The 25,144-nt window shown below is 48.8% G+C and overlaps 1 protein-coding gene across 2 annotated transcripts in view; it reads left to right on the top strand.

The window, feature by feature from the left end:
• ACP6 (acid phosphatase 6, lysophosphatidic) overlaps positions 1 to 25,144 on the top strand; it is a 222,194-nt gene that overhangs the window by 173,581 nt on the left and 23,469 nt on the right. For both annotated transcript variants that reach the window (XM_069635998.1, XM_069635999.1), the window contains exon 10: positions 6,509 to 6,674. In XM_069635998.1, coding sequence (XP_069492099.1) covers positions 6,509 to 6,674 — 166 coding nt within the window. The remainder of the gene's footprint in view (positions 1 to 6,508; positions 6,675 to 25,144) is intronic.

The following is a 25,144-nucleotide window of genomic DNA, read 5'->3' as shown; positions in this document are numbered from 1 at the left end:
GGCCCCATTTCAGCTTCCACATCCGCGTCGGGCCCCTTCAGCCCCAACAGACCCAGACATGGGGATGCATACAGCCACAACTACGGACGATGACTAGGATATCGTCGCAGCGGACGGCTTGTCTCTGAATTTGGGTGTGCCACCTACGGTCTTTCCACCGGACAAGGTGGGTTCGTTCCACTCCATGATTTCCAGAGCCTCCGAGCTATTCCAGCTTGTGCCCGAAGAAACCAGGAAAGTGTGTTTCTTGTACCAGAGGCACAAGGCCAAGAGGAAGACTATCATGGCGGTGCCCCTTCTGGATGAAATGTGGGAAGAGGGCCTGGCCCTCATGCAGAACCCTTGCACGGCTCCAGCCAGATGGGATAGGGTAGTGTTACCTCACCTGGCTCCCACAGGGGCGTCGGTCGGACCGGGACAGCTGCGGTCTCCACCCACGTGATGCGTAGTGCAGCGATGACTGACTGGATCTGCCCTCCTAATCTTGTCTGCTTAACCTGTAGAAATATTCTCCTACAAGTGGAGAGATGGATTTAGCCACTTGTAGATTCAAGTGATGGCACCCCCACAGTCCTCCCCAACTAATCACCTCCGAAAATGCCCTCACAGCAATCTCACCTTATATTCTTGAAAGATGAGCTCTCCATCCTGCGTGGATTTGCAGGGGTGCGTCGATTCCAGTTACTTCACTGGTTTGAAGGCTCGGGAGAGTTCCGGAGAGTATTGACTCTGAGGTTCCTGGTGAGGACCAGTAAGTATTAAGTTCATAGAGTTCAATATGTCCGATGTTCACTCTTCTTCCCCCCCCCTTCCTTTCTTGTCTTGCAGCTGGCTCGTGAAAAGATGCTCTTGTGGCAGCTGGTGGCGCTCAGGTAAGAGTCTGTATTACCCGGCGCTGTCCGGTAAATGTTGCACGTGGAAAACGTGTTTTGTGTCTCTTTACAGATGCGGCAAGTGAAAATATGGAGAGTCACAAAAGGATGCCTCCGGTGGTAAATCAGGTAAGTCTATGGTGGTAAGAATTATATTTGTTGGTTCCCTCGGCTCACCTTGTGGTTTTCTTTTGTCTCCTAGGTGACGAAGTTCGGCGAAGAAATGATGGAGGCAGCGCCGACCCGAAGTATGCTGTGAAGACTGGTGAGTATGGCGCAGCGCTGCAGCTGGAGGTGCAGCGCATGCAGAAATGATGTTCCTTTACAGGACCGGAGACTAGATGGATCCAGAATCAGTTGTGGAATAGAAATAAGTTTGTTTTCTAATCTTGTCCCTTTCTTTCCTCTTAGTTTTAGGAGCTCCGGATTCGAGGCGGGCGTGGCAGAAGACTGGATGCAGGCTGCAGGCACGGTGAGCGTTACGCTGCTGGATGCAGAATAACGCGAAGCGTGTGTTGCTGGTCGGGCGTGGTTTAAATAGCCTCAAAAGTAGTCCCAGGTCCCAGGTAAGAAGTCCCTAGAACCACACCCGAGTAAAAAATAGTCCCTGTAGAAAAATAGTCCCTTTCAGTCTTCATGTTGGATTGGAGTCATGGTGCAGCATGGTCTGCCTGAGGAAAGTAATGACTAGGCGCCAGGACTGATTTCTACTATGAGCCTAGCACCTAAGGTGCCAGGACTGAACCCAGATAGCCCCTAGCCGGGGCTGCTCAGGTTTTACTAAATGTCTAGATGCCTGATCCCGGGGCTGATGGGCTTGGTCCGGATGCCTGGGGGTAGGCATCATGACAGGTAGAGAAGAAGTCTTGGGTACCGGATCTCTGCACCCAAGTGTCTGAGGTCATAAACATCGCCGGATTCGGTCGTATCGGTGGCCACGAGGAAACTGTTGGCTAACCCGTCCTTGTCTTCGGTCCCTCCGGACAGCGAGTGGAAGAAGATGGGCACCATGGGAAGGAAGCCGATTTACACCACAGCGTTAACTATCAAGGCAGCCAACGTGCTGGCGATCCTAGCCAGATACAACAGGGAACTGTGGTACAAGCTGTGGCCTTTTCTGGAGTTCCTCTACGATGATAAGAGGATGGAGGCAATCGCTCTATTCCAGGAGGGGGAAGTAGCGTCTGATCACGCCATTAGTGGCGTTGAATGTCGCCGACGAGGGGTTCCGGCAGTTTGGGAATGACGTCTGCCTTTGACGAGGCCGGGTGAAGGCCACAAATTTCCGGCTGGAGGTCCAGGCGAAGGTGTTGGATTTGCCCTTCGACAGAGAGATTGTATTTGGGAAGGTAGTCGACGAGTTTCTCCAGGCCATCAAGGCGGATAGAGAGCCCCTTCCCTGGGTACTCTCCAGTAGCATCGCTCTTCTTTTCGCTCCTCCAGGGCAATGTCGAGCAGGTCTGCCAAAGGTTTATCCCCTTCATACTGTCGGCCCTCCAAATCCACGACTCAGGAAGCCTACAGAAGCCGTTCCCAGGTAGTAGAGGACAGCGTAGTCGCCCGCAGGGCAGAATGCCAGTTCTGAAACAGGCCTGAACCGGGATGTCGGGGCTCCCATGCGTGCACCCCGGTGCAAGGTTGGCTGACGAATTTCGTCGGTGAGTGGAAGATCACCACTGACAGATGGGTGCTGGTTGCTCATGCCCAGGGGCACACCCTGGAGTTTCAACGCAGGTGTCTGCGGATCCCTCCGACTACCCGTCAGGAATAGCACATCCCTGCAAGAGATGCAGGCCATGCTGAGAAAAGGGGCGATGGAGCCAGCTCCCCAATGGCTGCAAGGCTCTTGAGTCTCTTCCTGATACTTTCTGGTCAGGAAGAAGACAGGCGACTGGAAGCCCATCCTAGATTTGCAACGTCTCAACAAATACTTCAAGTCCCAAAAGTTCAGGATGGTCATGTTGCAACATGTGCTCAGCCAACTGGAGGAAGGAGACTTCTTGACGTTGCTGGACCTGGAGGACGCCTATTTCCACGTCACCATTCACAAGAAACTCCAGAGGTTTTTGCGTTTAGTAGTGCACGGTCAGCACTACCAGTTCAAGGCTCTGCCTTTCGGGTTGAAGTCAGCCCCCAGCTTGTTCACAAAATGCCTGGTAGAGGTGACGGCCCATCTACGTCTACGGGGCATACACGTATACCTGTACCATGACGATTGGCTCATCTGGGCCCGCTCGCGGGAGTTGGCCTTCGGATACACAGAGGCGACCGTCCAGCTATCTGGGATTCTCCATCAACTATCCAAAGTCCTGCTTAACACCATCACAGAATGCGTTTTTCCTAGGAGCCAGACTCAATACAGTGTCCTGCCTGGCGTCACCTTCGGAGGAGAGGGTAGCGGCCATTCAAGGGTAGGTGCAGTGGCTATTGTCGACCATCAAGTCGTTGCTCACCATGATGCTGTGCTGCATCTACCTCATCCAACTCTGCAGGTTGCAACTCTTCAGGTTGCACATGCGACCCCTTCTGGAGTTCCTGGATGCTCGCTGGATACAGGTGTCTGGAAGCTTTGCAGGCAAGATCCCGCTCAACGAGGAGTTCCGTTGGGCGATTGGGTGGTGGGGCATCTGCTCCAACATCGCCTGGGGCACTGGGTTTCAAAACCCTCCATACCAGGAGATGGTCACCACTGACGCTTCCGTGGAAGGCTGGGGAGCCCACACTGGACGTCTATGCACGAGAGGCCTATGGCTGCCGGAGGAGAAGGATCTCAATATCAACATCCTGGAACTACAGGCAGTGTTCTGGGCCTTCAAGTCGTTTCTTCCGTCTCTAAAGGGAAAGGTGGTGAGGATCTTCACGGACAACACCACCATGTTCTACATCGGGAAACGGGGCACTTTATCCCCAGCACACTCCAAGAAAGCGCCAAACTTGTGGGTCTGGGCCATCGGACTAGAGATGTTCCTTGTCCCTCTTCACCTGGCGGGTGTCAAGAACACCATTGCAGGCTCCCTCAGAAGGTAATTGCGCTCCTGCCACGTGTGGGAACTTCGGCAGGACCAAGTGGACCGCTTCCTCGTCATCAATCTGTTTGCGACGGCGGCAAACTCCCAATGCCAGATGTTTGCCAGCAGAGTCCACCAACCGAGGAGCCTGGGGGACGCATTCTCCTTCCTGTGGGAAGGGATGTTTCTGTACTTGTTTCCTCCATTGCCTCTCCTGCGACGTGTCATCAACACACTCAATTGTCAATGCAGGATGAGGCTCATCGCACCACCATGGCCGAGGCAGATTTGGTGTCCGGACCTGCTCAGCCTGCCAGCGTCGCTTCTCGTCAAGCTGCCACTGGTTCCAGATCGTCTCACTAGAGAAGGAGGCGCAATCCTTCATCACGACCCAGGATCGCTTGACCGGAGGTCTTGACTCCTGCATCCCTAGAGTTTGGAGAATGAGTTGCCTGTGGACTGCAGGGAGATCCTTGCCAGGGCGTAGTCGACTTGGAAGTGCTACAGTCACAAGTGAAAGCATTTCGCTACGTGGTGCCGGTCTCGGAAGATTACCCCTCCTGAGGGTCACCGCCTCGCAGATTCTTCCATACTTCATATACTTGTCCATGGCCGGACTGGCGCACGCCTCTATCAAGGTACATCTGGTGGCTATCTCCCACTGCACCAGGTCCCCAGGGAGGTCTTCACGTTGGTCTCATCGACTAATCAAGGAGTTCTTCAAATGACTTTTTTTTATCTTTCCCGCCGTTAAAGGCTCCTGCCCCTGTGTTGGAACTCAACGTGGTGCTGTCGAGGCTCTGGGGAGCACCCTTCGAACCTATGCATCGGACCCCTCTCGTGCCTCATGAAAAACAACTTTCCTTGTGGCCATCACCTCTGCCAGAAGGATAGGTGAGATCCAGGCCCTATCCTGCAAGCAGCCATACCTGACTATCCTTGAATCGAGGGTGATGCTGTGGACACACCCCTCTTTCATGCTGAAGGGTCAGTCGGAATTCCACCTCAACGAGATGCTGGACGTTGCTTGTGCCTTGAAGTTCTACGTGACATGCATGAAGAGTTTTCAGAAGGCTTCTCAACTGTTTGTTAACTTTGGTCCTGTGAACCATGTGAAGATAATGTCCAAGGCTTCCATTTCAAGGTGACCGTCGGGCTGTTTCACACACGGTCATCGGTTGGGGAACCGAACCACTGCCCGGCCGTCGGAGAGCCCACTCCACCAGAGCGATCGCTGCTGACTGCGTTCCTGTCTGGTGTGCCCCTGCAGACATCTGCAGGGCTGCTATGTGGAGGTCCACGCACACCTTCACAAAGTTCTACTGTGCAGAAAGGGATTACAGGGTGGTGTCCAGAGTCGGCCAAGCAGTGCTATGCAACCTGTTCGCTTGAGGGGAGTCTGTTCCCGAGGTAAGAATGAATTGCTTCTGTTGAGCCTTGCCACCTCCCGTGGTTGTGTAATGTTGTACTGCGATGTATTTGTTATTCATGAGCATGTGAATCCATGCCATGACCCCATGCTGGAGAAGGAACAAGTTACTTACCTGAACTATTGTTCTCCAGCATGGGTCCGGCATGGATTCACATGTGAATCCTTCCTCTGACCCCTCTGTGGCTCTTCTAGGTCATACTGCCACTTCACGTGCTTACCAAATCTGAAGATGGCTGCCAGAGGAGGGGCTTAGGGAGATGGCTGTCATTGGATGGGGGCAGTATGACCCAGAGGACAGTGATTAGTTTAAAGGAGAAATACAGTTTGTAAGTGAAAGTTAGACTGTTTTTTCTTTTACCGATGATTCCCAGCCTGACGGGGAATATTCATGAGCATGTGAATCCATGACAGAACCATGCGGGAGAGCAATAGTTGCAGGTAAGTATCTTGTTCCATACTTGTAACAGGGTTGGTTTATTATGTGATTTCTAGAACTGTCACTGCATGACTGACGGGGCCATCTACCCTTGAAATACTGATTGTATTCTAAAAGTATATATAACATGGTTTTACTCCCCAAGAAAAGCTGACTCCCATCCTGAATGTTTTGTAGGTTTACTTCCCTTAAACTGCTAATTGCTATTCTTAAAAAGATTATACTTTGGGTTGTAACCCCTAAGTATTGAATTGGTTTTTATAATTGTGTTTATATGAGCTGTTATAGTACTTATTTCCCCATGATTTATCTGGGCCTGCTTGTATTTAAATAAACCCTTTTGTTTTGTTTACAATACATAGTTTCTTTGGACCATATGTATTCTACAATTTCTTTGTACTAAGCTACAGCCCTCTCTCCCTACAAGCTACCAACATGTTCAGGTGGTACAGTCTTATACTAAGAGTGTAACTTATGTACTGTCTCCGATTGTATGGTTTCATGAAACTGTCCTAACAGCAAGTACAGCAGCTAAGTTGCCCACAACACTAGCACAGTCTGCATTCTGAGCTTACTGATTAGTTCCTATGACAAGGTTGCTAATGTCCAACAGAAATTGGTTGATGTAAAGGAATACATTTAATTACTGGTGAGAGGCTTGTGTAGCGTCTGAACTACAATACAGATCAATTATTGATGGAGCTGAAGTGTAGGAACTGGGATCTTCATCCTCCTTGAATCTTACTTTTTTTCCACCCAGAAAACTGTTCCTCTATGCTGTCCATGATGTCACGCTGATCCCACTCCTGATGGCTCTGGGAATCTTCGACAAGAAGTGGCCGCCATATGCTTCTGACCTGACTCTGGAGCTGTACCGGCACAAGCGTTCAGACGAGTGGTATGCAAGGCTGTGTTACAGGGGAGAGGTAATGACCAAACACATTTTTGTTTCTCCTGCTTGTTCACGTTCAGCTGTTGCTCCATGCCGGTGAACTAGTATCATTCTTGTCTCTTAAACTCCTTGGTGTCTTTTCTGTTTAATGCTTTGCCGTTATGTTTTGGGTGACGAGAAATAGTCAAGTCTAATTTCTAATGCATTGGAACGGTACTGCGAGCAGCTGACAATGTCTCTATTTATCCATGCCATTGTTTTATCTGTTCACTAGTAGGGTGCCATGTGTCTAAACCAAAGCATATAAAGGTCCCCCAAGCCTTTTACAATTTGCCATTATTTTTTCCTAGGTCTGCTAGAAGTCACAGAATGGTATATGTACCAACTGCTTGTGTAGCTTCCACCATATGCTTTAAATCACAGATTTAAGTAATACCAGTGGAGTTAATTGCAAGGTTCAGCTCACTCTGTGCATTTCTTTTATTTGATAGCCTGCGTTTTAAATTGAGAATGCCTAGTAGTGGTTTCTTAACGTGAATGTCCTGTTTAAAGTTCATGTGGCAAGCAGTGCCCATATTCAAACACGTGTGTCAAGTTTGGGGAAGTTGTTGGGTCGGAATTACATTTTTGGGTTTCTCTGGAACCCATGTTGGTTTCTGCAGCTCTCTGGTTAGGAATGTGAAACCATTTAACTTCATTGCAAAACAGATTTTCAACCAAAAAGGTACACCAGATATCTCTATACGGTTAGCTGTGTCAGAGCAGTCCGGCTCACCTCAGAAGGGGAGGGGAGTTTGGGGGAGAGACAGAAGCGTTAGTATTCCACCTAGCTTCTTGCATATGGTAATGGGAACATTACAAATGTGCAAGCTCAGGTGCTTTAGGATACATTTAGACTTCTACTCCCCAGGCACATAAGGTCATGTTACACTCCAAGAAATAAATCAAAAAGTAACGTGTATTGATTAACATTTCATTAGGCAAGTGTGTAATACAGTGATTATTATTTAAAAAATACAATCCGGCAGTATAACGAAAGGTTTTGTAATGTCATTGTTCATGAGGAAGCCTTAGAAAGTCACTTTGAAGGCTATTTTATTGTTGGTAAAAGTGCCCCATAGGAATAAACTGGACAACGTCTGCAGGCACTGCTGCGGTTATGAGGAAAAGACGTATAAGTCTGCGTTCTATCCCACAAGTGCAGAGAAGGCTGTAACCTACCAAAGAAGTTGCCAGAGGAGACACTCACAAAGAGTTCCAGGTTGAAGACCCAAGGCCCCGGGTAAAAAAACACCTGATTTGTGCCAATAGAAGTCTATGGCAAAACGCAGTAGAAGAGTGTTAAGACAGCTTTACTAAAGTCCTACCAAGACTTAATAAAAAACATATTTGAGGCAGTACATATGCTCCATTCTTAGTATAAGGCTGTACCACCTGAGAATGCGGGTAGCATGGACAGAGCAGCCAGACGTATTTTAATTGTTTATTTGTAAAGCGCTTATTCACAAGTGAAGTGCTTCAAGGCAGGATGGGAACAAGGAATACAGTCGACCTTCTTAAACTTGACGATTCTGAATGATCGTTACAGAAATAACTCGCATACTAGGCCAAGGCTTTTCAGCTAGTGCGAGTGCATGACAGGAAGAATGAGGGGGCAGAGGGTGGAGAGAAGGGCATCCAATCAATAAACTACTGTACTATGCCTAACGGCTTGTCAGATAGTGCAGGAGGTGGACAGAGTGGGGAGAGGGAAAAGGACATGGAGATTAGTAAACTACCATACTAGGCCTGGCACTAATGCGCCTATGCTCGAGTATTTCTTGTACAATCACGCAGGGAGGGGAGACAGAGGGAGGACAGACAGACTTGCTTGGCCTAGTACATTCAAGGTCGTGCAAGTGCGCAGACAGGAAGTGCGAGGGAGGGAGGGAGGGAGGGAGGGGCAAGTGCAGCCAGCATGGGGTGTTGCTAGGTCTTGCAAAGATCCAGGGCTACACTAATGTCGGGACTGTTGGGACTCTGGGCTAGCTAACCTTTTGGTTGTAGCCCCTGAGATTTTGTCTGGGGCTACAATCGAAAGACCCGGGGCTATAGCCCCTTAGCCCCCCCCCACCCAATCCCCAGCAACGCCTCTGGCAGCCAGTCCAGCAAGGGCCTGGGTTAACTGCAGAGTGGTTGTCCCTCTCATGGAGTGAAATCCGAGTGCAGTATTGCCAAGCGGAGTGCAGAGGCCCAGAGGGCAATTGCAGGACTGGAGGGGGGGTGGAGTCTGGGACCTGTTAGGCTCTGGAGGTGCACCAAGCGACCAGTCAGCGAACGGAGCAGGTTGGAAAGTGAAAGGAGGGAAGCAGGGGAGAAGAGGTGGTTAGCAGGGGAGAGGGAGAGAGAAGAGTAAGAGTAAGGTATTGAGTTTCCGGAACTTTAGGAGGTCTGGCTCAAGATGGAGAGAGGGTTGTAGCTTGGTACAAAGAAATTGTAGCATACATATGGTCCAAAGAAAAACAAACAATATGTATCGTAAAAATAAAGGGTTTATTTAAATACAAATAGGCCCAGATACATCTTTCGGAAAGAAGTATTATAACATATTGTAAAAACACAATTATAAAAACCAGCTCAATATCTATGGGACATAACCCAAATTATAACTTTCTTGAGAAAACAGTAGTCCAGGTTAGTCAAACCTACAACACATTCAGAATGGCAGTCAGCTATTCTTGGGGGAGTAAACCCAGTTTAGATATACTTTTTAGAATACCATCAGTAATTCAAGGGCAGTAGACCCGGTCAGTCATGCAGTGAAACTCCATTATAGAAATCACATAACAAACCAAACCTGTTACAAGTATACACCTTGCAACATTACTTTTTTATAACTCAGTTCAGAGCTAGTAAAACAACTCCTACTTTCTGGAGGGGCCTTAAGGTACTCAATGATAAGGATGAACACACCAACTATTTTGGAATGCAGTAAGCAAATCTGGGAAAGCCAAACCAAATTACTCTTTAAGAAAGACCCAATTTATTTCTAGGTAAGTTTGACCTATTGGTACATAACTGTTGATAGCTAGTAATACCAGTATACTTTTCAGAAGAGTATAATACAGTTTCTAAGGTAAGTAAGATGTTCATGAAACTATTTTAGAAAAGCACCAAAGCCGTTCAAGGGTGCACAACCCAGGGTTACAAGTTTAGAAGAACATCAGCTAATCCAGGTGACTAAGACTTGTATACTTGGGCCTATCAGCAACTCAAAGCTGAGTAATAACTCACTGTTTTAGCTATGTATAAGGCAGAGCAGGGAAAGTAAAACCCAATGGTACACTTTAAGAAAGACGTAATGTATGTGTGAGCTTTTACACTCATGGCGTATGGGATCAACGAGCACACATAGCAGGTGTCCTTGGTTGTCTGCTTACCAATTTTGGACATGTGCTGATACCGCATGTTGTTTTAGACGTGTGCTGAATCTGTAAGATATGTGTCAATCCCATTATTATCTGCACATATGTGCTACGTTTAACCCTTTCCCTGTTTATTCTCGTTCTGCTTGTACCACCTGACACCGACCCTGTTGCAGCCGTGGTGGGGGTAAATTAGTTTTAGGTGCAGCCATAACATGATAAGCATAGTGTGTCTGCCAGACAGAGGCAGCCAATAGACCAGTGATAACCAACACACCTATTAGTTTTATTACAATAGCTAATATCACTGGCATTTTTCTCTTACCTTTGCTGCGGTCCTGCAGCTTATTGTCTTTGACGTTCTAGTTGCCCGCCTGAACATTTCTAATAAATATACGTTAATTTGTTAGTTTTCTTTAATCAAGCTCTCCCTATCAGGTAGTCGTTTAATGCCCAGACGAAAAGCTGTTCCCACGCTAATCTCAGTGACCTATCGCTCAGAGCTGGTAAGTGCTCATGGAGATGTGGGAATGATTGTTCTATGGCGAAAATGAACGTGTTGTAATACACACGTATCCTTCTCCTTTTTAGATATTTTGGTCTTTTTATAGCGTATACAAATTGGTGTGACAGTGCTTCAGGGGTGTTATCGTCTGTGGGTAGCATTTACCCTTGGGCAAAATGCAATGTTTCTCCACTTTTCCTTATACATAAACAGTTGTGCGCGGTACCTGCATGTGCAAGACAAAAAGAGAAAGATAACATGCACGTGTCTACAAGTGTGGTGCAACGTGACAGTTTGTTAGGCAGTGTCCTTTATTTGGGTAGTGGCAGGGGCGGGCTGGCCGGGGCAGGGTTTTGTTTGATCTGGGATCTCGTGACCAGGGGCTGTGGGTGATTGTCCAAAGTTTTTAGGGGTGTCTGTAGTTGGGGAGGCGTCAAGGCCAGTGTCGCAATTGTCTTTTGTTGCAGTTGCTGCTTCGTTGTCTTTCGTTGTTGCTGCTGCGTTGGCCCTGTCGTCAACGCAAGGGCGGGTCTGATCTTTGTAGGGCTTGACGTCGTGTAAATGGTTCCACACTTTCTTATCTCGCAATTTAACAGCTCTAGAAGCTACCGCTTCCACCTGGTGGGGCCCAGTGAACAGGGGGCTATTCCACCGGCGGTTGAAGTTGCGGAGGACGACGTGGACCCCTTCCGCAACAGTCCAGTGGGCTGGTTGTCCCTGTTCCTCATGTGTTTCTTCTTGTTGAGTGTTTTTCGACCCGCCCTGCGTGCACTCGAGCTGTTGAGAGATAAAGTTGACACTAGTAATCAAGGAAGACATATTCATACATTTCATCACCAAAAACATTTGCAGAGCTATCATAATCGGTCATGGCCCTTGGTGGTGGCGTTAGTGGAAGGTGCATCGGACGTCCAGTCACCACCTTGTGGGGTGAGGTGCTGATCTGACCCTGGCCTATTCCTTAATTCAAACAGGGCCAAGGGGAGGCAGTACAACCATCTTTTCTTAGTTGTCTGCTGAATTTTAGCAATTTCTTCTTTCAGGAGGCCGTTCAGACGTTCACAAATACCGTGCACCTGCGGGTGATATGCACTTGCAAACTTGTGTTTGATGCCAAGGAGTGCAGTTATGTGTTGAAACATTTCATTTGCAAAGTGCGGGCCGTTGTCTGACCGCAGCACTTCGCAAACTCCCCACCTCGGGAAGACCTCCCTCACCATGAACTTGGCTTCTCTGAAGGCGTCTGCATGAGAGCAGGGGCCAGCCTCTATCCACCTTGAAAATGGGCATACAACTACAATCATGTATCTGTGTCCTTGACATACATTGATCATGTCAACATAGTCAATGTGCAGGCGCAGAAAGGGTCCTTCTGCCCGGCGGATAGGACCTTTTATCACTTGCAGCGTGTGACCGGCTGTGAACTGTTGACAGGTTAGGCATTTGCTGATAAAGTTTGCAACATGTGAATTTAACTCGGGACAGAACCAGACCTCCTTTATTTGTGCTGCAATCACTTCCTTTCCTGTGTGTGTAGGATGGTGTAGCTGAGTCAGGGCTGTTTTCAATAGGGCTAGGGGCATCACTACTTTGCCTGTATTATTCTGACGCCATAATGCATCTGTGGGGGACATTGTGCACCCTCTTTTGACCCATAGCTCCTTTTCCGCCATGGGGGCTGCTGCCTGTAATTCCATAATTTGAGTTTCAGGGATGTGTGTTTACCCCTCCTTCATCAGCATCTGTCTTGCTCCCGCCCTCCCCTCATCTTTTTGTTTTTCTGGGAGGGTCCAGATCTCTCCCAAGTACGCAGCATGTTTGGCATGTGCGTCTGCTGTTTTATTACCTTTTGAGATCGTCATCCCCGTTAGTGTGTGCCTGACACTTCACCAGGGCCATTTCTGTAGGGTCATTGATTACTTCAGTTCTGCAAGTAGGAGGGCATGTTGTACTGGGGTACCATCTGCTCTTCTGAACCCCCTTTGTTGCCATTTTATTAACCCTGAGCGCACCGTTTATGTGACGTATGCACTGTCCGAATATATTGTTACCCTCTTGTTATTGCTCTCTTTTAGTGCCAAAATTAGGGACACTAGTTCTGTGTAACGCTCACCTGACTCCCACGGGGGCGCTGGCCTGGTTCGCGCTGCTGGAGACCTTGTCTAAGGTGATGCGCAGGGTTCGGAAGACGGACTGGACCGGGCCCCAGATCTGGCTTGTCTGACTCGCAGAAGTATCCTTCTGTAGGTGAGAATAGGGGGTTAACTGTCTGCGGGGTAATGCAATCGGCCTCCCCCTTACCCCTCTCACCCTCCTCAAAACCCTTCTGTGCTTCCCCGTAGCGTCTCAACTTACGAGCTCTCCATCCTGCTTCTGATGCAGGGGCGCGTTGGTATCCAGTTACGTCACTGGATTTTCGGATGGGCGAGAACCAAACTTGCTTGGCTTCCAGGTAAGTTTTTCTATAAGTGGTTCCCCTTGTGTCCATGCATTAATGTTCTAATGCTAGAGTCTTTTTCCCCATAGGGGCCGGGGTACGGAATGCCGGGGAACAGGCACTGACCCGAGGTGAGCGGTGAAATCCTTGTGGAAATCAGGTAAGTCTTTAATGAGTGTTTTGGTAATGTCTTTTCATTCACTCATTAACGCTGATGTCTTTTTCCCCTTAGGGGCTGGGGTCCGAAAATGCCTGGATGCGGCGCGGACCCGAAATGAAAAGGGAATGACCCAACAGGTAAGTCTTGACATGGAGTTTTAGCTTCCCTTTTCACTTCTTTATCTCACCTTTGTTCTTGTCTTTTTCTCCCTAGGCGCGGGGGCGCGACTGCGAATCTGGATGGTCGCTGCTGAACATGGAGGCGCCCTGTAAAGGTGAGTAGAATGCGGCGCTGTAGCGATCGATGCGATGTGCTTTTAAAAATAAATGTCTTCCTTTTCAGGATTGTCGGCGAAATGTCTCTGGGATGCAGATTTAGCAGGTGAGGCCTTTTCCTTCTTCTGTTCTCTTGTTCCCTTCCTTTGCAGGTGATTCAGGGTGCTGGCAGGTGTGGCAGAAGTCAAGATGCAGGAGCAGACACGGTGAGCGTCCAGCTGCTAGATGCAGAACAAAGCGAAGCGCGTGTGGCTGATCGGGTGTGGTTTAAATAGCCTCGGAAGAAGTTCCTAGAATGTGTCCTTCCTCCAATCAGGTATGTATCCTTCCCGACCACGCCCGGGTGGTAAATGAGTCCCACAGGTAAAGTAGTCCCTTTCAGGCCTCAAGGAGGCCGGGGTTCTGCAGCATGGTCTGCATCAGGTAAGTGCACCCAAACACTTTCATAATGAGCCTGGCGCCTATGGCGCCAGGACTGACATTTTCTATGAGCCTGGCGCCATAGGCGCCAGGACGCTGTCCAAAGGGCCCCTATAAGGGGTTGCTGGGACCTTCCCCGGGGACTTGATGTCCGCTTTCGGGGACGCAGGGCCTGAGTCGGCTCCCCGGGAGCGGGCATCGTGACATTCTGCTGCTTGGGCTGAGTAATGTTGTGGTAGCTGAACACTTTTTACTGGTGCATACATCCAATCCTCTTGTCAGCCGAACCACTGCTGCTCCTGTCCTTACCCCATCACTCTGGTCAATTGTTGAGGACCCATCAATGTACATTATCTCTCCTCCCTCTAGGGCACTTTCCTCAACCTTTCTTGCGCTGGAGTAAATTTCAGTGGCCTGTGTGCAATCATGAGCGTAGTCACCATCTTCAACTACCTCTGCTATAAATCTTGCTGGGTTTACATTACATCACCTAACAATCGTTAATTCTGGTCTTAAATAATCTCATATCCTGATGCCCTCTGTGTGGTCAATGTCGATTTGAGCTTGTTCAGTATGGCAAAGAGGGCGTGTTCCACAAATAGCGTGGTAGGGCATCCCATTGTTATTGATGATGATTTTTCCACTGCAAAGGCTGCGGCGGCCAGGCTCTGTTCACAAGGGAAGTGACCTAACATTACAGGGTCCAAATGTCCACTGTAAAATGCTACAGGCTTGTGTCCCATGCTTGTTTTTTGTGTCTGTACTGCCTTCATTACTGCTGAGTCGCAATGTGAGAAGATGAAAAATTGGTGTTCATAGTTTGGAGTGGCCAGCACTGATGCTGTTGAGATGGCGTGTTTTAATTCGTCAAATGCCTCTTTCATTTCTCTTGTCCACCCCAACCTTTTGTCCCCCTTCTGTGCTTCTCTGAGGGCCTCGAGCAGGGGTCCTATGTATGAGCTGCAGTCAAAAACCCACGCCCTGCAGTAGTTGCATAGGCCCAGAAACTGCTGTGGTTCTCTGTCTGTGGTTGTGGTGTGTTTTTTATGGCTTGTGCCATTTGTGGTGCAATGTTCCTTCCATGCTGTGAAATAAGCTGACCAATGTAGAGCACCTGTTCTTGGCAGTACTATAACTTTTCCTTGTCTACCTTGTACCCCTTCTCAGCTAACACTGTGAGCATCTTTACTGAGTTCTTCCTACACCTCTCTTCTTTGGTGCTGCAGATGATGATGTCATCCACATATTGTAGCACCGTGCTCTCCATCTCAATGTTTCCCCAAATCCATTTGTATCACTCTGTTAAAGATGGATGGTGACTCAGAGTACCCTTGGGGCAACTTTGTGTGTTTCCGTTTTGTGTTGCGGTATGTGAAGCTTGTCAGGTCCTGTGAGTCTGGGTGCAGAGGTATCGAAAAGAAAGCATTTATTAAGGTCAATCTCTGTAAACCGTGATGCCTCTGCTGGTATTCCACATAGTATGGTGGCTGGGTTAGCTGCTATGGGATACTATGCTTCTACAATGTAGTTCAAGCGTCGCAGGTCCTGGATAAAACGCCAAGACCCTCCTTTTGCTTTGCGTACAGGGTACACAGCAGTGTTGCATGGTGACTCGGATGGTACTAGTATAACATTGTTTATTATGGGCTGTTATTGTTTCATATATGCCCTCATCTGCCTCTTTTGATAGTGGGTATTGCCTTACTCTTGGCACCATTGCTCCTTCTTTCAGTTTTATTTTTACTCCACCAATGCTTTTGATGCAGCCAACGTCATATGGACTGGTGGTCCACAGGGATGTTGGTACAGCTGCCATGTCTTCCTCGTAAAATGGCACTGGTGTAGGGGCAGGTGCCTCTAGTGCCATTGCCATTTTTTGTGCCACTTGCTTGTATGTTACCTTTAACCAAATGTTAATGCTCATCCCAAACACCATCTCTCCCTCTCCATTGTTGTCTGAGAAGAGTTCCTCATCGGATACCTGTGTAAGCCTGCACCCTCTGCCAGTGCTATTACAGCTCTCCAGCCCCTCCCCTCCCTGTCCTGGGCATGTACTGCGATGTTGTCTGGAGTTGCCATAATGCTCTCGATGCTTACTGAAATCATTTTCCCCTCCTTTTGACTTGCTGGTGTTTCCGGTCTGAATAGGTAAGCTGCTGGCCTCCTCCAAACTTTGCCCTCAACTCCAGGCAACCATGCTATTGCCATGTCTATCCCATATTGGAAGAGGTCTCCGTCTACTGGCTCAGCCCGGGACACTGTTTGGCCGCAATAAGCCTGCAGTATTTGTCGTGCTGTGAGCATGTTGATGCCTGGTGTAGAGCAAATTATGCCCTTCTCTGTGAAGGAGAGGGTCATATTTAATCTGCTCATTATAGCTCTTCCAAGTATGTTTACTGGTGACTGCTTCGAGTACAGAAGTGGGAGAGACATGTCGTGATCTCCTATAGATGAGGAGATGTTATCAGTGAAGGGAACCAACCCTCGCGCCCCAGAAAATCCTTGAGTGTGCATGGCTTTGCCTGACAATTTAAACTTCCCCTCCCTTATGCAAGACCTAGTAGCCCCGGTGTCAACTAGGATGGAAACATTTTTGTCACCTATCGCCTCCTGTTTGCGTGGTTCCTCCGCAGTGTTAGGTGTTACTGATAGGATGGGACACATCAAAGACATATGTGGGCTGTCCTATTGTGGATATAGTGACTGACTGTTTCCTGTGTAAGGGTTGTGACCCAATATTGTCACCTTCCCCAGCTGTGTCTGCTGTAGGGGTGCATCAGTTGTTGATACTGCATTGTCCTGTATTTGTGTGAGCTGCTGTACCGGTTGTACTTGATGTTGTTGTGTTGCTATCTCCTGTTGCTGTGGTGGTGTGTATGTTTGTACCTGTTGCTGTGGTGGTGTGTATGTTTGTACCTGTATCTGTGGCTGTGGTTGTTGCAGTGGCGCTTGTTGTTTTGGTAGGCATTGTTGTGTTCCTTGTTGTTGGTAAACTTGTTGTTCCCCCCCCCATAGGCCCTTGTTCCCCCCCCAGGCTGCTTGAGTGGGCCTCATCCTGCAAGTGCGTGACATGTGTCCCACCATCCCACAAATCCAGCATATTGGTGGTTCTCTGGCCTGCCATGGGAAACCCCCTTTGTTGTCTTGGTATCCTTGCTGTCCATTTGGGTAGTAGCCCCGGAACCCTCCCCCTTGTTGTTGTGCAGGCGGGCCATAGCCCCTCCCTCTCATCATGCCTCCCCCTATTGTTGTTTGAGTACCCATTTCCCATCTGCATATATCCTCCTCCTGGGTATTCCGTGTATGGTGGGGGGCATGTGTTGTGTTATTTGGGCTGGCTCCTGTAATTGTGCCACCTGGTGTTGTCTTGTGCAACCGTGACCTGCGTGGGGGCTGGTGTTGCTACCACGGGTGTTATTAGTGCTTCCTCCATGGCATATTTAGATAGCTTTTTCTGTACCAATTTTGCCTCCTCTGCCTTCCGATCTTCCTCCTTTTGTTTCATCTTTTCCTGCCACATCCTGCAGTGGTGAACTATAGTTAGTTGTATTTCCAGCCAGGCCTTTACTTCCATCCCCACTATTTTCTTCAGATGCCTTTGTACTTGCTCCGTGAGCCCTTGTATTAATATATGGTAGAAAATGGCTAGTGTTTTATCCCACGGCTCTCGTGTTTCCAGGCGCCACTTCTCCTGAATCTCTTGGATGTAATCAACAGGATCTTCATTCTCACGCATTTTGTGTGACGTTATTGCTCCTATGTCTGACGTGAATGGGTACTGAACCATCAAAGCCTGCCACAGCGCATGTCTGCAGTTGGCAAATGGCGCTCCATCATGTGACGTGTCTGTTATTGTGACCCGTGAGAAGCCCGCCCTTTTCCAGATGTCATCTGCAGCATCCCTCAATATTGATATTAGGAGCCCCTTCACGTCCCCCACCACTAGTTTCTGCCCCGCAGTGAGTTTTTCCATCTCCTATATCCACTTTCCTGCTCCTGCACTTATTGATAGGAATCTGCATTTTATGTTCTCTTTATCAGCATGTTTCCAGGGGACATATTGTGGTCTGGCCCCTCCCCTTTCCAGAAGTGGCATTAAATTGTACCCCCTCATTTCCCCCCGTGCCCGTGGGGTTATGTCAGTGTATTCATCCTCTTCCTCTGTGTCAAGTAATTCTGTAATTCTATCAATATTACAGTGGTTCGTTCTATCATCCCCTTCATCCTTCCTCCCTCTCCTGTTACCCTCTTTTCTCACCGTGGGCGTGCTTGCCCGTTCTTCCTGTCTACGTCCCGAAGTCTGCCGACATGGGGTGTGCGCAGGGGTGGGTGTCAGTGGGCGTGGTGTTAGTGGGTGTGGTGTTTGTACTGGTGTTGGTGTTAATGGTTGTGGCGTTCTCCTTGCTACCTCTTACCTGTGCTTCACCTGTGTTTTCTTCTTCCGCATGCCCATGGTGACTCGCAGTTAGTGCGGCTAATGTAAAGTTGATCTAAAATCTCCCTATTGCCATCTCTTCCACTTTTTCCCGAACATTCTTCCTCCTCGCTGCAAAATCCATCTTTCCTTCTTTCCCATTATTTCACCGCCTATTTCTGCTCACTTCCTGTGTAGTTCTTCCTTTACTTCTGCACTTACCTTCGCTAATATCCTCTTCTTCCTTTCTCCCCCATTTTGCCCCTTCCCTTCTTAATATGCTTTCTATTACTTTACCTTCTTCATACTTCCGGGCGCTTTCAGATGGTATCTTCTTTTTCCACAGTTCCATTTCCCTATCCTTCTCTTCCTCCCTTTTCATTTCCCGTTGCTCCGCGCGTGACACCCTCTCTGCTATTGCCCTCAACCGCTCCTCCTCCTTCTTCCTTTCTTCTGTTCGCTCCTTCATCCTCGTCTGCTCGTCCCTATTCTCCTTTCTTTCCTTCTTCCTTCCTCGTGTTTCTTGTTCTAACTGTCTGATCAGTGCGCTTCGTACTTCTCTTAATTCAGCCAACCTTTCCCCAACATTTCTTCCTCTACCTGTGACAGTTGGCCTTCTCTTGTTTTACTCACCTCGGTCCCTGTCTGTGTGTTGTCCATTTCTTCCTTGTTCACTGTCCTCACTGCGTCCTCTTCCCCTGTTAGTGTCCCTCTGAGCTTTAGGGGCACCTGTGCTGCTATCCATTCATCTGGTCCTATGTTTGTGATGTGTTCCCCAGTTTTCTTCCTGCCTGTGTGGTGTTTAAGTCTATAGTGCTCGTTGCCGCCGTCCCCCTCTGGTAGCTATCTGTAGGGGTGTATGGTGGAGGGCTGTACGTGGGGTTTGAGTACCCCTCAGCGGCTGTTAATTGCTGTCTGGCGGCTTTTCTTAATTCTGTTACTGGGTACAACCCTCCTTCTTCCTTCTTTGCTACCTTCGCCAAAGGCATATCGTCTGTCCCTTCCTTTTACATCTTTGCTTCTGATACTGCAACCGATCCTTCTTTCTCCTCCTTGCCCTCTTCTGTGCATAGTGCATTGCTGCTGACCGTGCCCATGCCCCCTCCGTTCTCCTTCTCCTCTTTACCCTCCTTCGTTTCTTTGCTCCCTTTCTCCTCTGTTGCCCCTTCCATAGTAAACATTCCCATTGCCCCTGGCCTGGCTCCCTGGAACATCTTCCATAAGTTAAACACCTCTATATGGTGAGCTAATTTCTTTCCCTTGTACGTGTTGTGTATGTATGTCAATAGCGAATGTTGGATGTATGAGTCAAAGCTGCCGTTAGGCGGCCACGGTGTTAGTATTTTGTTGTCTGTCCCTTGTGTCCAGTCAATGCTGTACTTCATAATTTTCTCCTTGTGTGGTGATAGTGACGTGCAAATGTGCTGGAGGGGTGTAGTTAAAGCGTTTCCCCTCACTCCAGACCCCGACCCGTAGTATGTGGCCATGTTACAATTTTCTTTTTCCCAAGATCAACCTTTTTTACCTGGCCCCGTAAACTGGGGACTTCCGACTGTCCGCTGGAAAGTAATACAATTGCAAATATACAGTTCCTCTCCTTTATTATTTGTCCCCCTTGATGTCACTAGTATGGCCCCCTGCGGCTGTGGCGCACGAAGCCCCCTGTATGGCGTGCTTTTACACCTGCCCCACCTTTCCTTCTTCGTTAAACGTCTCCCTCCCTTTTCTCAATCCCCTTGCTGAGCGTGACCAGCATTCTCCATGCGCGGCCACCTCTCCCTTTTTAGCCCCTCCCTTATCGAGTGCTGCCGGCTTTCTCCGTGCGTGGCCTCCTCTCCCTTTCTGTTCCGCCCTTTCCCACTTCCTGTCCCCCGGCCACCCCTTGATCAACACGAGATGGTTGCAGTGTCCTATACAAGCCCTACGGGTGACGTCGCCAACATCTGTAAATTATTACCGGTAAGAAAACTTTATAAAATCAAAAGAGCGCACGATATGTTCTAACCCTCTTGTCCCCCGTAGACCCCACAGCTGTCTTCCCACCTCGCCAGGAGTGGAGGATGCAACAATCAATTAACTTATTACAATCGGACTGCGCACGCGTGTGATACGCCCCCCTCTCTCGGGAGCTTAACCAGCCAATCTTCATTCCGCACTTGGGAACAAAACTAGCTACCTCCTGCTGGGAAACTTCATCTACCTAACGAGCTTCAACACTCAATTAGTAGGGATCCTCGTCTACTCATTGATCTATAACGCCAATTCATAGGTAAGCCACACCCCTCCCCTACAGGTGCCTGCGATCTGGACAAATCAGTGCTTTCTAACAACCACACGTGGTACCTTTGGGCTCCACCCAATTCACTTTGTGACGTGGTAGAAGGCGGCCCTCGTGCCTGTCCAACTACCGCTCCCTCGTCTATCACCACTTATTAATCAAATCTTCTGCAACACACTGTAAACACCTCCCACCACCCTTTTTCACAATTCCTCCCCCTTCCCACACAATATGACATTGCTTGTTGGGCGTGTCATACTCACCAAGTCCTCGTGAGCCGGGGCCGATTGACCGCGTTCACCCCTCCAAAGCAGCTCACCATCTCCCCTCGTCTGGACACTTGCCAGCCGCGGGCGGGATACTTCTCAAGTCGGCTCCCGAGGGCCAATATCCGGGTTGCGCTGTCCGGTCTTCTCGCAGTTCCACGATGGTCCTGTAGTCCTCAAAAGGGGGCAACGGCAGAGGGGGCCACGCTGCCGGGTTGCCTCGTTGCAAGAGGCCTTGGAATGATGCTCTCAGGATAATGGCCCTCAAACAGATCTCATCAGTGCCTCCAACTTGTCGGGGTAATTTTCCCAGGGACCGGCAGAGCCGTCTGCGGCCCTCCGGGGCTGGGGAGACCCCAACTCCTCCCGCGTCCCAAAAGGAGTATGACACACCCAAGTGCAAGGTAACTACTGCTGTTTATTAGAGTAACGGCAGTGATACGCTCAGACCGTATGCATCCAGAGAGGCTCTCATCGCTAGTGGGGCTCGCAGGCCCTTATTACAGCAGTATGACGCGCTACTTGTGTCACCTGGGAAAATCAGCACAAAACCTATCGCCACTTCGGGTTGGTTCCCCAAGTGGTAGGGTTAGTATAGCTATGCTATGGGAGGAAATGTTGGTGGATAAGGACGGGGGCAGGTGGTACACTTGGGCTGTCCCTAACAGTTGCTACATTGGAATTGTTACAAGGGGACCCTTGGTGATTGGCTAAGAGTAATGGTGTCAGCGATGAGCCCCCTGTATTCTGATTGGTTCTCCCGCAAGCCCCCAAGCCTGGGACCATCGCCGTTCCCAGCTTGCGGTGTCCCTGACATTAGCAACAATGTGCAACTATGTGTTTGTGGGGGTCAATGGACAAGTCTGCTTACGGGCTGGTGAACATGTCTTTCCCATCGCTGTAGGTGTCCAACTTGCCGCTTCGTTGTTGCAAACTGTGTCCCAGACGTTGGACCCTGGCGACTTTCTGTCTCGTGAGCTTGGCATCTTGTCAGTTCGGCTTGGTCACGTGTGGGGAGACCGTAGCTGGAGCATAATTGTGAGCATTAGATTTGTTTTTCGGCTCTGATGGCTTGGCACCGGCAGGTGTAACCTTGGCGCTGGGAGCGCGGCATGTGGGTTGCAACGTTGTGGCCTTGGCTATGAGCTCTTGTTGGGGCCTCGTTCTGCATGGTCAGCACTTGCATTTTTGTTCTGGGAGGATTTTCGTTTGCGAGGCCCCTGTCTGGGGACTCTTGCTTGTGGCCTACTTGGGCCTAGTTAGTGAGTGCCAGTACATAATCCATACTATGGAGGTTGCGGGGTGACAAAGTGTCATATGCAGCATTGGGTATACATGACATAACTGACCCCCCCCCCATCGGAATTGCCTCTGGTGCCTCAGCCCAGACCATCGGGTTGACGAGTGCGGGTCCTGTCAGGCCATGTCTAACAAGGATCTTGGGGAACGTAGAGGTAAGCTGGCGGTTGGGGAGGAGAAGTATAAGTCTTCTAAAAGACAAAAGGATTCGGATGAATCCAGTCCAAAATCTCGTCATGAGTCGGAGGTCGAGATCAAAGAGTCGCTCGGGGAAATCTTCCTCGTCTTCGACTAAAAAGTCAAAAAAGCAGCGTCACGGGTCTTCTTCCTCCTCGTCCTCCTCTGAGAGGAGAGTAACTTGTCCATCTAAGCACGATTCCCCAGAAAAATGGGAGGCCTTTAGGGCTTCGATGCTTAAAATATTTGAGAAAGAGGCCCAGATCGCCGCAAAGTTGTCGCGTGGTGATCATTCCTCTACCCACTTTAAAAGTGACAGAGGAATATCTAGATCTAAACACGCGAGAGTTGAAAAGGAGTAGAGTGTCTTTGCGGGAAATTCCCTGACGCCTTGTACTAAGTCAAAGCCTCGGTGCATAAATCGGGGCTAGCGGCATTGAAGTCGAAGCCGAAACGCGACGCCACACAGTCTACGACCATAGCGTCGAAACCGCTGACGAAAATGATGTCGACACCTTTGGCTGTATCGAAGCCGCCTTCGACCGCATCGAAGCCTCCTTCGACACCGTTGAAGCCAGCGTCTTCTCTATCGACTCCTTCAACGCCTTTATCGAGGCCTTCTTTGATTCCAAGACCCAAGTCGACGCCATTGTCCATACCTAGGTTGATTCCACCTTCTTTACCTGAAAAGACTTTCCACCCTCAACCTAGACAGGAAGTTTTCAGATCCATGTAATCTATATATGAAGAACATTCATCCGAAGAGGATGTCACTTCAGCTGGAGTAAGGTTTGGAACTAGAGAGGTCCCTGAAGAACTAGTGGACCCACAGTCTCAAATAACAGATCTTTATGACGGACTCCAAAATGCCAGTGGCTTAGACACTTCCTCTGAAGTGGATTTTGAAAGGCAAGATCGTACAGATCATGCTGATCCTAGTTATAGGAATCTTATGGGAATGGTCATTGATTTTATGGGTTGGAAGGCAGCTTCCCCAGATTTCGACCAGGATGACATGACTGACATACTGAGTGAAGGTCCTTTAAAAGATCCTGTGCTTCCATTCCATAAAGCTCTGCAAAAAAGGGTGATGGTAAATTGGAATACTCCTGATTCTATATCAGCAGTAAATAAGAAACGTGTACCAAAATATAGGCCATCTTTATCAGACCCAGAATATTTATCTAAATAGCCCTCCCCTAAAAGTTTAGTGGTTCAAGCTGCAACCCCCACTAGGCAATCAGCCTACCCATCGGTACCACCAGACAGGGATGATAAAAAAGTTGATGCTTGGGCCCGGAAAGTTTTTTTTCTTCGGGCAGTATGGCCTTAAATCTACTAATGTCACTTGCACATTAGCTAGATTTACATATACCCTGTGGGACTGCATGTCATCAGCGGCTGAACGCATCCCCGAAGGTGAGGACCGGGATGGTTTCCTGGCTATAGTAAAAGATGGTTAAGAGGCTATGGAGGAATGCCTTCAGTCAGGACTGGACACTGCAGATAGTGTAAGCAGGTCCATGGAATCTAGCACGGTCCTACGCAGGTTTGCATGACTAAGGAAGCCTGGCTTTGCACCTGATGTGCAATCTAGATTACTTAATATGCCCTTTGACGGCTTGAGGTTGTTTGGCAGCAAGGCGGACGACAGGGAGAAGTGCTAGATCAGCCACTGCTGCAGCCGCTGCAAAGTCACTTTGAGGTCTTCACCCACAAGACGCCGGTGGGAAGCAGAATCACTCGGTATCTGGATGAATGGCGGGCATTACGTCGGATGCCTGGGCACTAAAGATAGTGACCCATGGTTACTGTCTTCCTTTTCATCAAAGACCTCAAGATCAACCACCGGGAGCCAACTCTGTAAAAATTCCAGACCCACTCCCACTCCTTGTGCAGGAGATTTTAAAGGCATGGTCTAGTAAAATATTTTATTGTCCCTACGGGTCGGCCGTGTTTTTTTAAGCCTAAGTGGCTCGATTTTAGAAAACTTTCCTATGGACCTTACCCGAGTTTTCGTCCATTAAACGCACACGAAAACAAGCACCAGGGAGCCGCCATTTTCTGATAATCCTATCTTTTCCCCGATCGCCCTGGCTGACCTGCTTTTGCGGCACTAAATCAATTCCCTTGCCCCTGAGCCTGACATTATCAAAACATTCATATTCCCCGCCTCTCTCCGTGACGTTACTTTGCTGCGTAGGCAAACGCGCCCAGTCGTCTTCTGCGCAACTCCACACAGAACCCGGAAACCAACACAGATCAACTCACAACACAGCGCGCCACAATTCGGAATATGAAACTGTACTTTAAAATGAAACAGCAACACGGTACATTTGGTAAAGTACATTTATTTCACATTAAATGTTTAGAGAATATTCAGCAATTGCCATATGAACTCCGAAAGCCATTTATTTTCTTTTATCTGTATCCGCAATAACTGTTCAGTTTCATCTTGAGTCACGCGCTGTTCCTTTATGGTACACAGGGTGTTCATTTTCGTAAAAAGAATCACTTTGGAAGCACGGTGAACCGCAAGGCTGTTCCATCAACTAGGCACTAGTCCAGCCTAAAGGTTGAGATGTTGCTTCTAGCCACTAGTACAGCGTAAGGGCATGTGGGCCCTTGGCGATCGTCCCATAATATGGTGATCGTGCTCCAGTTGTTGACACGAAGCTGCAGGTGTCTGCTGAAGAATCCATCCGCCGGTGTCTCAAACAGATGGCAGTGGCAGAATGGGATCAAATACCTGTAATGAAAACAAAAAAATTATAATTAGTCTCGCTAGCCGAACTTCATTAATATTACTCATTTTATTTATTACGGCCGATCAGAAACTATTTGCTTGCAAGGATAGTTCAATGGAGTA

The sequence above is a fragment of the Ambystoma mexicanum genome, chromosome 7p (genome assembly GCF_040938575.1).
Source record: "Ambystoma mexicanum isolate Mex_15411 chromosome 7p, UKY_AmexF1_1, whole genome shotgun sequence".
Lineage (NCBI taxonomy): Eukaryota > Metazoa > Chordata > Amphibia > Caudata > Ambystomatidae > Ambystoma > Ambystoma mexicanum.
Note: the sequence above shows the minus strand (reverse complement) of the source record. Positions and strands in the feature narration are given on the sequence as shown.